At 42.4% G+C, this 18,276-nt stretch overlaps 3 protein-coding genes across 4 annotated transcripts in view; all 3 read left to right on the top strand.

The window, feature by feature from the left end:
- LOC112263075 (multiple epidermal growth factor-like domains protein 9) overlaps positions 1–2,902 on the top strand; it is a 36,065-nt gene extending 33,163 nt beyond the window's left edge. Inside the window, exons 5-6 of one of the 2 annotated variants that reach the window (XM_024439065.2) lie at positions 374–643; positions 752–2,902. In XM_024439065.2, the coding sequence (XP_024294833.1) occupies positions 374–643; positions 752–1,260 (779 nt within the window). In that variant the 3' untranslated portion in view covers positions 1,261–2,902. Of the gene's footprint in view, positions 1–373; positions 644–748 lie in introns of both variants that reach the window. The other variant, XM_024439064.2, reaches the window with a different exon arrangement.
- A 3,331-nt stretch (positions 2,903–6,233) lies between these two features.
- Positions 6,234–8,836, top strand: LOC112263074 (tumor necrosis factor ligand superfamily member 6). The gene is made up of 4 exons (XM_024439063.2): positions 6,234–6,641; positions 6,822–6,849; positions 6,959–7,009; positions 7,109–8,836. Exons 1-4 carry the CDS (start codon positions 6,438–6,440, stop codon positions 7,576–7,578), a joined length of 753 nt encoding a protein of 250 aa, XP_024294831.1. The 5' UTR covers positions 6,234–6,437; the 3' UTR covers positions 7,579–8,836.
- Positions 8,837–13,050: 4,214 nt separating this feature from the next.
- On the top strand, positions 13,051–16,871 carry LOC112264006 (proline rich transmembrane protein 1B). Its single transcript, XM_024440619.2, has 4 exons — positions 13,051–13,297; positions 15,190–15,710; positions 16,084–16,212; positions 16,531–16,871. The coding sequence occupies exons 1-4, from the start codon at positions 13,288–13,290 to the stop codon at positions 16,675–16,677; spliced, it is 807 nt and encodes a 268-aa protein (XP_024296387.1). The 5' UTR covers positions 13,051–13,287; the 3' UTR covers positions 16,678–16,871.
- The last annotated feature ends 1,405 nt before the right edge of the window (positions 16,872–18,276 follow it).

The raw sequence follows: 18,276 nt of genomic DNA, 5'->3' as shown, positions 1-18,276 counted from the left end.
TCAGTTACACCAGCTCTGTCAGGAAGAATGGGTCAGAATTCACCCAACTTATTGTGGGAAGCTTGTGGAAGGCTAGCTGTAACATTTGACCCAAGTTAAACAATTTAAAGGCAATGCTACCAAATACTAATTGAGTGTATGTAAACTTCTGACCCACTAGGAATGTGATGAAAGAAATAAAAGCTGACATATATCACTCTACTATTATTCTGACATTTCACATTCTTAAAATAAAGTGGTGATCCTAACTCACCTAAAACAGTGAATTTTTACTAGGATTAAATGTCAGGAATTGTGAAAACTGAGTATTTGGCTAAGGTGTATGTAAACTTCTGACTTCAACTGTATTTGTGTGTGTTTTTTGTTTGCCTAGACTCGGATGGGTTCCCAGTGTGTGACCAGTGCCTGTCTGAATACAGTGGTCAGCAGTGTAACCGGTGCAAGGCTGGATTTTACAGTGCCAACAGTGGGTGTGTCCCCTGCGACTGCAGTGGTAACGCAGACCCGACACGCCTGGCCCAGCTCTGCCAACCTGATACTGGCCACTGCCTGAGCTGCACCAACAACACCACGGGACCTCAATGCCAGCTCTGTGCCGCCGGCTTCACAGGGGACGCCCGCGCCCACAACTGCACCCGCCCAGGTAAGGGTCATCCAATAATTTGGTGCAGAGGAGTATTCGTATATTGCGTGTGCCATGAGTAGCTGAATGCATGCCCATTCACATTGTAAATCATTTGTTTTTTAGCAGCACAGATAATTCCTACGCCAGAGCCCACGACAATGACCGAGGCCTCTAAAACCCCCACCCCTGCTCCAACCCCCAGGAGCAAGGGCCTGACCTCCACGGTGCCCACCGGTGCTCCCCCCTCCACCACTAACTCCAGCACCCTACTGAGCGTAGCCACCACCCAGGCGCTGCTCACCAGCCTGGGCAGCCCCTCAGACAACACCACAGCCGCCCTCACAGAGGTCTCCTGGACCCAGTTCAACGTCATCGTCCTGGCCGTCATCATCCTGGTGGTGGTGGTGCTGCTGGGCTTCGTGGGAGGGGTGTACACCTACCGAGAGTACCAGAATCGCAAGCTCAATGCTCCCTTCTGGACCATCGAGCTGAAGGAGGACAACATCAGCTGCAGTAGTTACCATGACAGCATTCCCAATGCTGACGTATCGGGCTTGCTGGAGGACGAGGCCAACGAGGTGGCGCCCAACGGCCAGCTGGCTCTCACCACCCAGGGCAACTGCTACAAGGCCTAGCCCACAGGGCAGACAGACAGACTGCACACTGCTAACAGACTGGACACACACACAGAGGCTTCCGGCCTGGCTGCCTGCCTCACAGGACAGAGACATGAAATGGATAAAGACTTTCAAAGCTGCTGGACACCAAACCCAAAGCTCCATGTGTAACTCGACTCCCTCTATCCAGCTCCTCTCTCCCTCTGTGGAACAGAAGGAGATTCTGCATAAGGCCATTGGCACCAACAGACTGACAGACAAAGGAAAAAGGGATGGTGTGTTTCTTTGTTGCTTTTGTCCTGGCAAAAGATTACAAGATTTTGGGCTCCGTTACAGATTGAAGTGATTCACGTAAAATAAGAAGTCAATGAAGGGTCCAAAGAGTAGACTGTTTTACTTCAGTTGTGCCTGCAGAGGGCACTGTTAAGGATGTGGATGGTTGTGGTAATGGGGTGTTTGCCCATGCAAGAGTATTGGACCGTGTCTCTGTTGTATGGACACTGTTTCTTATGCAGTTCAATGGCCATCAGACCACTCATCAGGAGACCGAGCATTTCAGAACCTTTTAAAACGGACTAACAGTTTAAGTTACAACTTGAACGGAGATCTGGTCCAGACAATGATTGTTATTTTAATGAATTGTATTTATTATTTCCAGTTTTGTTCTTGGGATAAATGTTCCACGTGTAAGATGTTTTTCATGGTGTTTAAAACTGTGTGATATATTGAATGCAAATTGAAAAGTGCAACATTTGTTCATATGTATGTATTTTTTTGTTAGCTATTGGGAAAAGTGACGGCTGCTGGCTTAAATGACCTTGTCTTTTGTTTTCGGCTGTATCCTGTATGAACAATTGCCAGGTCCTTACCTTGAGTATTAACAAGGAGTGTTTTAGATGAGGAAACAAACATACCTTGAATCCTCTCTCTACTCAGCACTGTGCAGGGCAGTAGGTCCCATTGCTTGTTATGATCATCACATTGACTTTGTTTTACTGATAGAGTGCTGATCTGCTGGTTTGAGAAAGGCCTACCTCTACGGAAGGTGTTGAACACATTCTTGCTCAAAAAGTAGCTCTAGTCCATTTCAGCTGGTTTCATTAAGTCATCCAAATCTAGGACAAAATGATTCTAGCCTTAATTTCCTATATAGTCTTATATCAGTACAAAATAGACCGATCTTGGTAATGTGTTGCTGGCAGCAACACTATTAATTCTGCTCGTGCTTTTATGTTGCTTATAAACTACAATGATATCTAGAATTTGTTTCTGTAAAAATGAATTAATGGCTTAAGTTATTAAGGGAACTGACTCCTCAGGTACTGCCTCTTTCCCCAGTGTGATCACTGTAAATAAGAGTAGGACATTGTACAGATGAATGTGAATAGGATCATTATTATTGTACAGGTAGAGTGCAGTGTACACTCAGAACAGTCGGTACGGTTACACTTAAAGGCTCCGATATGGTCTGGGCACAGTCCACACAGGAAATTAATTATAAATAGACCTACCCTCTGTATTGTCTTGCAGGATACATGTCATCATCCATCCCTAACTACTGATTTCAATTAAATTATTCATGGTAAATTGTGTAAATACCACAAACTGAAAATTTCACATACAATGCTAAATAAAATTGGGTTTCTTGGTTAGTCTGTAACTGTGTTTAGCTCCTTTATATTTGCATGTTTACCCAACCTGGAGTTTTAGTTTGTTATCCTTTCACAGCAGCTGTGTTTCTGTGTTTGAGTCATTTCAGTGCTAATGAAGTGTATTTTTATTTTATTTAACGAGGCAAGTCAGTTAAGAACAAATTCTTATTTACAATGACGACCTAACGCGGACGACGCTGGGCCAATCGTGCACCGCGCTATGGGACTCCCAAGCACGATACAGCCTGGATTTGAACCAGGGTGTTTGTAGTGACGCCTCAAGCACTGAGATGCAGTGCCTTTGACCGCTGCGCCACTCACGAGCCTAAGTTCAACAGAGAAGACTGCTCTGAATGTTTTCTTATTAAAGCTAGAATCCGTAGTTGCTACATCAACTTTTGGACTTATAAATGAATTATATATATATCCATTGATGCTTGAAGAAGATTATAAATCTCTCATCACCTTAGTTCAGCTGTTGTACATCATCAGAACCCAAAATATAAGCTTGATTTACTCCAATGTTTGTAAACAATGTAAATGTAAACAAACTCTGTGTAGCCTCAACATGGTTAAAACTATACATTTGATACACTATATCTACAAAAGTATGCACACACCCATTCAAATGAGTGGATTAAGCTATTTCAGCCATACCCATTGCTGACAGGTGTATAAGCAACGTCAACACAAGAACTGTTCGTCGGAAGCTTCATGAAATGGGTTTCCACGGTAAGCAGCCGCACACAAGCCTAAGATCACCAGATGCAATGCCAAGCGTCGGCTGGAGTGGTGTAAAGCTCACCATCATTGGACTCCGGAGCAGTGGAAATGTGTTCTCTGGAGTGATGAATCACACTCCCCCATCTGGTAGTCTGACGGACAAATCTGGGTTTGGCAGACGCAAGAAGAATAATAATGGTCTGGGGCAGTTTTTCATGGTTCGGGCTAGGCCCCTTAGTTCCAGTGAAGGGAAATCTTAATGTTACAGCACATACAATGACATTCTAGACCATTCTGTGCTTCCAACTTCGTGGCAACAGTTTGGGGAAGGCCTTTTTCTTTTTCAGCATGACAATGGCCCCGTGCACAAATTGAGGTCCATACAGAAATGGTTTGTCGAGATCGGTGTGGAAGAAATTGACTTGCCTGCACAGAGTTTGACCTCAACCCCATCGAAAACCTTTGGGATGAATTGGAACGCCAACTACAAGCTAGGCCTAATCGCCCAACACCAGTGCCCAACCTCACTAATGCTCTTGTGGCTGAATAGAAGCAAGTCCCTGCAGCAATGTTCCAACATCTAGTGGAAAGCCTTCCCAGAAGAGTGGAGGCTGTTTATAGCAGCAAAGGGGGAACCAACTCCATATAAATGCCCACGATTTTGGAATGAGATGTTCGACAAGCAGGTGTCCACATACTTTTGGTAATTTAGTGTATAGTGGATAGTCAGTCCTTGCATCCATAGCTTGATCTATGAATTTGAGTGTGGCAAAATTTCTCCAGCCCATCCCTTTTTTTTGCAAAACAGGTGGTGGGGAGTTCTTCGTTATTGTTTAGATTAAGATTTCTAGCTTTAAGTTGCATAACTTAATTCATTTTGGTGTCCTTTTTGTGGGCATAATTGGCAACACAGCAAAATGTTTTCATGTGTACTTGGCCCGGTACTGTGTAGCAGTAGCTCCACTTCAGCTGGTGCACCGTCAGTGGGAGCTACCAGCCCGGGCAGCAGCCGGCTAGGAGAGGACCATGCAGCTAGACCCCCACGTATTGAGTGTTTCCAAGCAGATGGTCAGGGTCATCATCCATGTGGCAGACAGGGTGAATATCCCCTTGGAGGTTTTGGATGAGCAGGACTTTCAGAGAAAACAAAGAAACTCACCTAGTGTTGGCAGTTGTGTGGGGCTGACTGGAGGTTGGCCAGAATCTGCCTAGGCCTACTACTATGGGACTGCCTGGCCCTTCACAATGGGGTTGTGTTTCAGGTATGGAAGGAGATTACGTGTGATGCGTAGGCCTGGCAGTTCCTTGTACCCAGTTCCCTTCAAGCCCATGTCCTTCGAGCTGTTTGTGAGGCAGTGGGGGAGGGTCGCTCCCAGAAGACCGAGACCCTCCAACACCTGAGAGAAATTCTATTGGGTTTGCTGTCGTCCCATCTACACTCAGTGGCTGTGTGTTTAAGGTGAAAATCAAGCAGAGGAGAGTGACTGGCAATCGTGGTCAAGGCCGCTGCGGTGATACTACTGTTTTCTTGGAAACTGATGGCTTCTACGGTTCTGGCATCTGGATGGACCTGTATTCCTCTAGCCACAACTGTAGAAACCATTAGTATCATTACACCAGTCGTTCCAGCCTGGCCAGGTGGTCTAGATTGACGGCTCATTAGAATATTTGGAGGCGTGGTTTGCACACAGTTAATTTTTTACAACCACGAGAGTGTCAGCCAGTGTATAGGGAATGTTCCTCTGCCCCAGGCATTGCTGATGCATGCCAGAGCTTACAACATCTAGATAGATATTTTAATTTATCGCTAATCACATCATATGTTATAGCAATCTGGTGCCCAACGGCACACACAATCATTGGTTGATGCGTGCAAGGTCTGAACAGGGGAACGTGACCTATGTGTTCTGTTCAGTGGAGGCTAGTGATGGGAGGGCGACTCATAATAATGAATGGAGACAATGGAATGGTATAAAACACATGTAAACCAGGTGTTTTTTGAATCTGAGACCCTTCCATTCATTCCGTTCCAGCCATTACTATGAGCCCATCCTCCCCATTTTAAAGGGCACCAGCCACCACTGGTGTTGTGACAATGAAGACTGAGCATGTCTACTGCCAGTTATGGTCAATAAAGAGCAGTAACTTAAAACAAAAAACAAACCATGAAAAGACACTTTTAATTTTGTCTATTTTTTGCTTTGATTGGATGACTTATCGCTTTACAAAATATATTGCTGTTTTAAAACTGCAGTAAAAGTGCTGTAACTGCAGTGCACTGTGGTATTTTGCAGTGTAATGCAGTTCAGTTATACTGCACTGTAAGTACAGTTTCATTGCAAAATTACTGCAGTACATTTTGAGGGTTATTTTGGAGGCAATATTTCCAGCATAGTGTACTGCAGTTATACTGCACTCCGACTGCACTCTTTTTTTTTTAAGGATTTATTTAATTATCTATTATTTATTGAACATTTCGAAAGATTATATTTTAAACTTGATTGAAATTTGAATCCTGTAACATTTTGAGAAAAAATACAATTACCTTAAATCCATTGCTGTTGAGTCACGATATTTACAACAATATTTTGGTTTGTGGTATGGCTAGGTTCCTATTCAGTCCTATCAAGTTCAATGTCTAAACAGGAAGTTAAGTGCTACATGAAAAATTGGCCACTGCAGGCCCTACACTGAAACTCACAGATTGAGACAACACGTTTACACGATACCCTGACTGTAGGTGGAACGTGGGCGACAAGATTTATAAACGTCGGACTTGAACGGCAAAATCCATTGAGTCGTACTCACTCTCTGCTGATCATGACAGCCGCTGGCAATGAAGAGGTTCGCTGTGAGATCCGGTGTCATCGTGCGAAGAGTGACAGGATTCTTTATTCCCGGGTGAGCCGCAGAGATAAAGTGCTGTCAGTGTGCCTCACTCGGTTTGCTACATTTGTCTCTATACTTCTGTCGTGTGCTGCACTCCTGCTACACGCATATCAACATAAAGCAGCGGACAACCGGGTAAGCTTATTTTTGTGTGTGTGTGGTAAGAATCGAAACTGTTAGGCCCAGTAGCCTAAAGTAAATGTATATAATTATTAGAAAGATCAGAAAACGCTTGTCATTATAATTGTAGAGAGCTGTGGTGTATCTTGCAGACTACACAGTAAATCTGAATGGATCTTGTGTTTTTATTTGTAGCTCACTTCAGCGGGAAGCTATTCTATAGGTAAATCCTTATTATTATTATTATTATTATTATGGTTGTCATGATATTATTATAATCATCCTCATCATCATCCTCATCCTCACACTGTCTATTTTATCCCTCCATATAGGCAGTCTTCAGCAGCAGCAAGTTAGAACCAATCCAAGTGCTCATCTGACAGGTACAATTATGATACCCACACTATTCATGATATTACTGCTTGAAAGACCAATCAATAAGACTAAGCTTAAAGGTAATGTCCTCCTTGTCACTCTTCCAGCTCCAGCCTCATTTAATAATTCGAAGAGGGAATACCTTGAATGGGAGGACAAACTTGGACTTGCTCACCTCAGCGACTTTGAGTATGATGACGGCGACCTCATCGTGCCGAAAGATGGCGTGTACGAGGTTTACCTGCAGATCACCTTCCGAAGACCTAGTCACTTTGTGTGTAGCAAAGAGGGCCCTGTTTTCATCCTCTCCCAGAGGGTGATCCTGTTTGCAATGAACTACCAGAATGACAGAGAACTCCTAACAGCATCTGACACAGTGTACTGCAGTCAGCCCCCTGGCTCAAAGGGCTGCATGGAGGAGGACTCAGTGGTTCCTTACTGGGAAAAGTCTCCACGCACTTCCGGAGTGTTTAAACTAAAAGCTGGGGACAGGCTTAGAGTGAGTAACGAGGACAGGTACCATGAGTTGATGCTCCTTCAAGAAGACAAGACATTTTTTGGCGCACATCTCATTTGAGGTACAGGGATAATAATGGACTTTAGGGCTGTATATATGTCTACTTTAGGTTTCTATTTTTTATTGAATAAGTCGTGACTTGTGTCAACTGCTACATAATGAGAGCAGGGCTTTGTTGAAATGATTGGAACCACTATCACTTATCAGACAAATGTCATATCTGTTCACTATATACTTTATTTATTTCTGGAGAGTTTTGATTTGAGAATGATTTGAGAATGTGCGTGAAAGAGCACTTGAAGTACAACATTGCAATGTTATTATGATCTCAAGCGTGGCCATAAATAACTTCTTATTCAGTAAAACGGTGATGTTGCTATAGGGTTATCCCAATTCTGATCTTTATCCGCAAATTGGTCTTTTGACCAATCAGCTCTTTTGTCAATAATTTGGCACAAGATCAGAATTGGGCTGTCTGTGTAAATGCAGCCTATGACGGGTACAAGCTGGGAAATGTATGCCGAGTCAGCGGGTTGCATTAGTGGGGAGGACACGAGGGTGGTCACATGTGTTTGCAGGGCAGAGGTCCAGAGTTGCAGTCTCGGTGTGGTCTGATGGTTAAGGAAGAAGTACAGTTAAGCAAGCACGGTGACGTCCGTCACACAGACAAATAGGGAACTTTAGATGAGATTGATGATCTTACCCAAATGCGGTGTGTGGTATTCAACTTCATTTATGTTAGAAATAAGTAGAGTCCAACCCTGGGCCGTTGAAAGTGTTTGTGGGGTGACAGTTCCTACGTAGTAAGAGAAGCGGACTAGTTACTAGAGGGCTGCTGGTTGAAACTCCCAGGGCTGATGAGGAATGTCTGAGTTGTGCCCTTGAGCAACACATTTAATCTCAACTGCTCCATGAGTGCCTCTCTACGGCTGACCCTGTGGTGTTCCCAGCCTGTCCCGTGGGGTTGGGTACTGTGTCAGCTACACGTGTCCTTAAAGCTCATTCAGTTTTCTACGGTATAAAACCAAGTAAAGGTGACATTTGAGGTGTGTTTCCAGCAGATAAACAACAGTATGGGCGTACACTGTGTTTACCACCTCAACCTAACCTTACTTAAGAATGCATGGCATGCACGCTATTGCACCATCGTGTGACAGACAACACCCATTGTTGTAAATGTTGATACAATGATGCCAGGCTTCCTGTTTACACAGGCTGTCCAGTGCCTTCAGAGAGTATTCACACCCCTTGACTTTTCCACATTTTGTTGTGAGCCTGAATTTAAAATTGATTAAATTGAGATTTGTGTGTCACTGGCCTACACGCAATACCACATCATGTCAAAGTGGAATTATGTTTTTTGACATTTTTACAAAGTAATAAAAAATGAAAAGCTCAAATGTCTTGTGTCAATAAGTATTCAACCCCTTTGTTATGACAAGCTTACTTAAGTTCAGTAGTAAACATGTGCTTAATAAGTCACATTAAACGTTGCATGGACTCTTGTGTGCAATAATAGTTTTTAACGTGATTATTTAATGACTACCATATCTCTGTGCCCCACACATACAATTATCTGTAAGGTCCCTCAGTCGAGCAGTGAATTTCAAACACAAATTCAACCACAAAGACCAGGGAGGTTTTCCAATGTCTCGCAAAGAAGGACACCTATTGGTAGATGGGTTTAAATAAGAAAGCAGACATTGCATATCCCTTTTGAGCATGGTGAAATTATTAATTACACTTTGGATGGTGTATCAGTACGCCCAGTCACTACAAAGATACAGGTGTTCTTCCTAACTCAGTAGCCGGAGAGAAAGGAAACCGCTCAGGGATTTCACTATGAGACCAGTGGTAACTTTAAAACAGTTAAAGAGTTGAATGGCTGTGACAGGAGAAAACTGAGGATAGATCAACAACATTGTAGTTACTCCACAATACTAACCTAATTGAAAGAGTGGGAAATAAGAAGTCTGTACAGAATAAAACATATTCCAAAACATGCATCCTGTTTACAACAGGGCACTAAAGTCATATTATTTTTAAATGTAGCAAAGCAATTAACTTTTGTCCCTAATACAAAGTGTTATGTTTTCGGCAAATCCAACACAACACATTACTGAGTACCACTCTACATATTTTCAAGCACAGTGGTGGCTGCATCATGTTATGGGTTTGCTTGTAAATTAATCTTTGAATAAATGACTTTGAAACTTTTGGATATAATTCATCACCTCTTACGAAAGAAGATACTCATCACATTATAGGTTTGCATGGTGACCCTAAAAAGGAATAACAGAATGCGTAATGAAGCTGTAGTAAGACACCTGAAGCCTGTATGGACTACACAAACAATAAAACAATAAAACAATAAACATGTGGGTTGGATTTGAAGAAGGTGTGAATGGTATGATAAATATCCCTTCTAAGGGATGAAATTGCACCTGCCATTTTCTGTGAATCCTGGCAGTTATTTTAGGTTCCCAAAATTTTAGGTTCCCAAAATGTTATTGTCCCGTACCCCTTCAAACATTCAACCTCCAGCTGCATACCCCCTCTATAGCACCAGAGTCAGCACACTCTCAAATGTTTTTTTTTGTTGCCATCATTGTAAGCCTGCCACACACACACACACTATAAGATACATTTATTAAACATAAGAATGAGTGTGAGTTTTTGTCACAACCCGGCTCGTGGGAAGTGACAAAGAGCTCTTATAGGACCAGGGCACAAAAAGTAATATAATAATAATCAATACTTTTGCTCTTTATTTAGCCATCTTACATATCAAACTTTATTTGTTCATCGAAAATTGTGAATCATTTAGCACAGATTAATGAGAAAGGTGTGCTTGAAAGGATGCAAAAAACTCTGCAATGTTGGGTTGTAATTGTAGAGAGTCTTAGTCTTAAATCATTTTCCACACACAGTCTGTGCCTGTATTTAGTTTCATGCTACAGAGGGCCGAGAATCCACTCTCAGATAGGTGTGTGGTTGTGAAGGGCATCAGTGCTTTAACAGAGCGATTTGTCAAGGCAGGATACTCTGTGCGCAGCCCATTGCAAAATGTCAGTAGCTTCTGATTAAATTAAATTTTCACAGAACCGCTTGTTGCAATTTTGATGGGGCTCTTTTGTTCAGATATCGTTAAGTGGACTGCAGGGCATGAAAGGGATAACGAATCCAGTTGTTCGTGTCATCCGTTTCGGGAAAGTACCTGCGTAATTGCGCAACCAACTCACTCAGGTGCTTCGCTATATCACATTTGACATTGGACTAACATTACTCCAAGGAAAGCCTTTGATTCTTGTTGTTGATTCTTGGCCTTTGTTACTCAGCTTTGTGTTGGTATTTTATTAGGATCCCCATTAGCTGTTACAAAAGCAGCAGATACACTTTCTGGGCTCCACACAAAACATGAAACACGACAACATACAGAACACTTAGACACGAACAGCCACACAAATGTAAAATAAGATCAATACAACTAAAAAAATCTAGAAATAAAAAAGGTTCTGTACTTCATACACATAAAACATATTAATATACTGCATACACATACAACATATTAATATACTGCATACACATACAACATATTAATATACTGCATACACATACAACATATTAATATACTGCATACACACACAACATATTAATATACTGCATACACATACAACATATTAATATACTGCATACACATACAACATATTAATATACTGCATACACATACAACATATTAATATACTGCATACACACACAACATATTAATATACTGCATACACATACAACATATTAATATACTGCATACACATACAACATATTAATATACTGCATACACATACAACATATTAATATACATACACACACAACATATTAATATACATATTAATATACTGCATACACATACAACATATTAATATACTGCATATACACATACAACATATTAATATACTGCATACACATACAACATATTAATATAATATACAACATATTAATATACTGCATACACATACAACATATTAATATACTGCATACACATACAACATATTAATATACTGCATACACATATATGTGTTAGGGTTTATGTCAGAGGCGATGTGTCGTGTAATGTTGTAGCTATTGTCAAAGTTTCATCCAATGTGGACCTTCTTTGTATTACAGCATGAGGCTCTTTAAAGCTCCATCTCCCACTGCCCAACTTTGCAAATATCTTTAGTGACCGTTTGTGGAGAAACGTTTTAATTGGACAGTTTAGTAATATAATTGTGTGATAGCAAACATCCATCCCCTGATGGGTGTGAATGAGATACACATGGCTTAAGCATGGGATTGTTTCCTTCCCCACAATCTGACTGTGCAAGAGAGTGCAAATGAGCCTAGTGTACAATTTAACCTTTATTTAACTAGGCAAGTCAGTTCAAATTAAGAACAAATTGTTATTTACAATGACGGCCTATAATTAGGTGCCAAACACAGAGGGATTAAAGATTTTAACACCGGAAAGAATACTGACAATCTTTTGTTTGGAGCATTCTCTCCCAGCCACAGATGTTAATTAGAGTTTTCACTATACACTATCATAGGTAGCACCATATGCTTAATGCTATGATAAAATGATGCATCCCTCCAATGTATTACAATTTACTGTGGGTCTTGAAATAACCATTTTAGATTCCTACCTAGTTACAGTACAAAGGTTTCCAAATCTGTATCTTATACATTGCTGCCTCAAAACCTAATATAGATGTCATTATAAAATCATACACACTTCACTACACATACATGAAATCAATAAGTAGACCTGACATGTTGAACCGCTGGAAACAGAGACTCATCATACCCTGTTAATACAATACCATAAAAGTGACATAGCATCTGATATCAAATAACTAACCTAGCATTCTGCCATTGAAGAAAGCAAGGTGCACTGTGAGCAGAATGATTGTCAAAAAGAAAGGGTCACCAGCCAGTTGAATCACTCTGAGGAACACAAGAAAGTAGCACACCTTTGTTGAGGATGAGAAGAGGAAGTACAGCTCTCTAGATATCTGATGACTGAGTCACCCTCAGGTTTCCAGTGTTTTTCACGTTATTTGTTTTTTTGTCTGAACAATACATTAGAATGATTTCTTATCGAATGTTATCACTGTTCCCATTAATGATGATGAGCTCATCCATTTCTAAAACATGGCTGTTTATTTTCACATTGGTTTTGGCGTGATCAAAGACACTGTGATGTTCCTGTTTCCATGTTATGTTTCCAATCCAGGTTTCAAGCTCCACCTTCATCAGTAAACCCCCCTTTAGAGTTCACTGTCACATCCTAAAAAACACACACACACACATCCACCACACACACACACACACCACATACACACACACTCTCACACACTCTCACACACACTCTCACACACACACACACACACACACACACACACACACACACACACACACACACACACACACACACACACACACACACACACACACACACACACACACACACACACACACACACACACACACACACACACACACACACACACAAGCCTGTCAATTATTAAGCAAACACGATACTATTTCAACCCTGTGGAGGGGAGGCACAAGATCTGCAGCCATTTGTGGGAGCCCATGGGATATCTGCTGTAAACTGTCCCATGTTCTGTCTCTGTTGTCTGGATCAGGCGTTTTCTACAGATGACCACCTGAATCCTCCTCTCTACTGTTCTTCAACTGTATAGTGCCCTGTACTGTACGCTGCCTGCCAAAATGGACCCAGGTTAGTCTCTGTTCATGCCCTAATGCATGTTTAGTACTACCAAACAAAATGATTGTTTATTATTGTCTAAAATGTGTGAAACAGTGGACTTTGGGAGAAATGGGAATTTAAATTGAATGATTAGGATTACACAAAAACAAACAACAAACATTACAATATTAGATAAGCTGTGTGCATTAAGTTGATGTAAAACTAAAGAAAAACTAAAGAAGATGGGGTTGTACAACAATCGGCAACACTTTACTTGACACCAAGCAACATAACACTTTTTTTTTTTTACTTTTATTTTACTAGGCAAGTCAGTTAGGGGCAGAACGACAGATTTGTACCTTGTCAGCTCGGGGATTCGAGCTTGCAACCTTCCGGTTACTAGTCCAACGCTCTAACCACTAGGCTACCCTGCCGCCCCGTCACTGTCATGACACATATTTAGACCTGTTTTGACATATATTGCGTTATTTTATGGCTGGTTATGACACCTACATAAGAGTGTAAAAACCCACAAAATATACCACGGTAGTTATTTTATGGCTGGTTATGACACCTACATAAGAGTGTAAAAACCCACAAAATATACCACGGTAGTTATTTTATGGCTGGTTATGACACCTACATAAGAGTGTAAAAACCCACAAAATATACCACGGTAGTTATTTTATGGCTGGTTATGACACCTACATAAGAGTGTAAAAACCCACAAAATATACCACGGTAGTTATTTTATGGCTGGTTATGACACCTACATAAGAGTGTCAAAACCCACGAAACATTTCATTACACCATAGCCTACATGTCAACAGTATGTTTATGTTGTATAATTGTTTTTTAAATTGACCATATTATCATTGTAATTCCACACACATTGATGTCAGACATGCACCTAGCCCAACGCGCTGTTGCTGATGACTGGGATAATTGCAGGAGCAGATTTCGGGAGCAGGACCAGACAACCACTTTTTGACTGACATCTAATGTAAGGGCATAAACGAGATAGGCATATCTACCTAATATGATTATGATGGTCATAATGCTTATTGACTGTGTCATAAAGTGTTTTTTTTTATGATTTAAAATATGATGGAAAAACAACAACAACAAAATATTTAATGAACAACATTTTAAGCAAAAGGAAACTTCTTGGCAGGGAAAAAACAAATTAGAATAACTGTAGGTTTTATCCTCTTATGTAGGTGTCACAACCAGCCAGAAAATAACGCAACGTATGTCACAACAGGTGTAAATATATGGGACATGATAGTGCTATGAAGATACATTAGGTTGCTATTATTGCTCTATTTATCCTGCAGGATTTTCAGTGATGCACAGGTCCATTATACAATCTACAAGGAAAAATGTATTCTACAGGATCTCAGTTGGTTTCAAATCTACATGCTTCCTATCTTTGCAGGCCGAAGTCTAAAACCTCTCTTTCCCAGACATGCAACACTAGAGCAGCCTGGATGCCTTGGCTCGGGCTCTGCCCTGCTGTTTGTGCTGTGATCTCAGTCAGTCAGTAAGCTCCACCCCTTCCAGAGCAGAAACTCAATAAGCCTTGACAGACACACCAGCAGCTGGAGAATGACACCGTATAACCACGCTCATTTTGCCTGGGCCTTTCATTAATCAGATGCACTGTTTTCCACTGTAGAAACCAAAGTGGGTCAGTCAACTGCCCTGGAGAAACTTGAGAGTTTCTCTGCTTACGTAATCGAGATCACAGGGGCCTTTCACTTCCTCTAAAATATGTAATTCATGAATAATGTTGGTCATGTAGTTATGGCTACATCATTGCTGTAGATAAACAGGTTTTAGACATTTTTTTCATTGCCAGTTGACCAAGAATCGCAGTCTAACCATTATAATATCTATCCTTCCTCTTTCACTTTCATTAGTCATTCAACCACCTGGCCGTGAGAGCCAGGCCCTGTCCAGTGGGAGGACAGCAGTGCAGGAGGGAAACTCAGGAACCCAAGACCTTGTTGGACGTACAAGCTTACCTGTCCAAACCACTCATCTGTCATCCAGCAGTGACAATGTCCACACTGTCTGTCCTCAAGTGCCTAAGGCAGACAGTACTTTTGCTGCCTGTCCGCCATACAGAGCTCACAGTGACAGTGATGGGAGGTTAACCAGGGAGGAGCTGCTAAGCCAGACAGACCTGGCAGAAGGGACACCCTCGACTGTGTGTCAGCCACAGATCTCCTCGGTCCAACCAGACATAACAGCATCCACCCCATCAGAAGAGCCCCCACCCTACAGCCCACCTGACCCCAAGATGGCCTATATTATCTATCCCCCACAACCACCTCACTACCCAGGACCCCCTGTCATAGCCTGCCAGCCAGGACCCAACCAGCCAGCCTTCTACCAGGCCCAGTTCATGCCTTCACCCAGCTACCCTCCCAACACCATAGTAAGAGAGTATCAGAGCATCAGTATAGAGCAAAAGAAAACTAGTGTAAATGTGCTGCCAAACGCACATACTTTCTCATGTGGTGGTGGTGGACGGGGAGATTTATTAGACACACATTAAGTTTAGAACGGATTTGTACATTCAATTACTCCTCATAGCTTTATTGAATCACACATGTTTCCCGTACGGTTCAAAAATCGATTCCCTTCTGGCCACGCGAGACTACTTCCGGATTTAACAATAGATCAGACTATTGTCCTGTGACGTAACGACAGTGTGTCATTTCTATTTGAAATCTCTATTCAAAATCAAGAATGTCCACTATTTTAATAGGTTATTGTGTCCCTGCATGTTTGCCTCTGTTGTGTTTCAGTACATGAGCGGCCCTCCACTGGGGGACGAGCGGCCTCCCCTGCCCAAGGACTACATGGTGGAGTCCCTGCTGGTCACCATCTTCTGCTGCCTTATGAGTGGCCTCATCGCCCTTTTGTACTCATATGAGGTAAATTGCCCACTCATATGAGGCACTACATCCTTAGTGCACTGACAAAGGCCTGGCTCTGAATTGAATTAGGGCAGAGAGTGGGCATGAGTTTCAGTGTAGGTGTAGTAGAATCCTAAGAATGCAGTGACACTACCGAGGCCTTCCTTACGGTAATGATGACATAACAAGATGTCTGATACAGTAGAAGAAGAGTTACATAAAGTTCAATTCATTTGACTTTTATTGTACTTTATCAAACATCTTCAAACAATACATATGCTTGTTGGCTACAGACCAAGTCCTGACTGAGCTGGTTGTCTCTCCACTCTGCTCTAGACCCGTGCTGCTCTGGCCAGAGGGGACATGAGGGAGGCAGAGAGGGCTTCCCAGAAGGCCCGTTTGCTGGTGTTGTTCAGCCTGATGTTTGGGGTGTTTGTTTGTGTGGGATGGATCATATATGTAGTGATATCTCTCTGTGCATAGCGATTTGCACCTGATAAACATCTACTCATTTACATTTGAGTAATTTAGTGTACGCTCTTATCCAGAGTGACTTACAGTTATTGCATTAATCTTATGATAGCTAGTTTTGACAACCACATACACTCCCCCCTTTGTTGCTATAACAGCTTCCACTATTATGGGAAGGCTTTCCACTAGATGTTGGAACATTGCTGCGGGGACTTCCATTCAGCCACAAGAGCATTAGTGAGGTTGGGCACTGATGTTGGGCGATTAGGCCTGGCTCGCAATCTGCGTTCCAATTCATCCCAAAGGTGTTTGATGAGGTTGAGGTCAAGGCTTTGTTCAGGCCGGTCAAGTTCTTCCACACCAATCTCAATAAACCATCTCTGTATGGACCTTGCTTTGTGCACGGCAGTGGTTAGAGCGTTGGGCCAGTAACCAAAAGGTTGCTGGATCAAATCTCCAAGCTGACAAGGTGAAAATCTGGCGTTCTGCCCCTGAACAAGGCAGTTAACCCACTGTTCCCCAGTAGGCTGTCATTGTAAATAAGAATTTGTTCTTAGCTGACTTGCCTAGTTAAATAAATAAACTGTTGCACAAATTTCGAAGCACAGAATCGTCTAGAATGTCACTGTATGCTGTAGCGTTAAGACTTCTCTTCACTGGAAATAAGGGGCCTAGCCCGAAACATGATAAACAGCCGCAGACCATTATCCCTCATCCACCAAACTTTACAGTTGGCACTATGCATTGAGGCAGGTAGCGTTCTCCTGACATCCGCCAAACCCAGATTCGTCCGTCAGACTGCCAGATGGTGAAGCGGGGTTCATCACTCCAGAGAACACGCTTTCACTGCTCAAGAGTCCAACGGCGGCAAGCTTAACACCCCCCCCAGCCGACGCTTGTCATTAAGCAGGGCGATCTTAGGCTTGTGTGCAGCTGCTTGGCGCCCGACGAATACTTTTTGTGCTGACGTTGCTTCCAGAGGCAGTTTGGAACTCGGTAGTGAGTGTTGCAACTGAGGACAGATGATTTTTGCTAGAGCGGCACCCCCCTGCTGAGGAGAGCTCTAGGAGGGCAGAAATCTGACGAACTGACTTGTTGGAAAGGTGGCATCCTATGGTGGTGCCACGTTGAAAGTCTGTGAGCTCTTCAGTAAGGCCATTCTACTGCCACTGGTTGTCTATGGAGATTGCATGGCTGGGAGTTCGATGTTATACACCTGCCAACAACGGGTGAGGCTGAAATAGCCATATCCACTATTTTGAAGGGGTGTCCACATACTTTTGTATGTATAGTGTATCTCAGTCATAATAAATATATTTTTCCTCAATAAAGTTGCTATCAGCAAATTCAGTACTAGTAAGGGGTGGGGGAAAGGGTAGGGGGGATTTTCAGGGAAGGGGTAGGTTATTCAGGGAAGGGATAGGTTATTCAGGAAGGGGTAGGTTATTCAGGGAAGGGGTATGATTTTCAGGGAATGGGTATGATATTCAGGAATGGGTAGGATATTCAGATGTTTTTGGAAGATGGGCAGGGACTCTGTTGTCCTAGCTTCATGCAAAAGCTGGTTCCACCATTGGGGTGCCATGACAGAGAAGAGCCTTGACTGGGCTG

Source organism: Oncorhynchus tshawytscha, linkage group LG12, assembly GCF_018296145.1.
Source record: "Oncorhynchus tshawytscha isolate Ot180627B linkage group LG12, Otsh_v2.0, whole genome shotgun sequence".
NCBI lineage: Eukaryota > Metazoa > Chordata > Actinopteri > Salmoniformes > Salmonidae > Oncorhynchus > Oncorhynchus tshawytscha.
The sequence above is the reverse complement of the archived record's forward strand: the minus strand, read 5'-3'. Positions and strand labels throughout refer to the sequence as shown.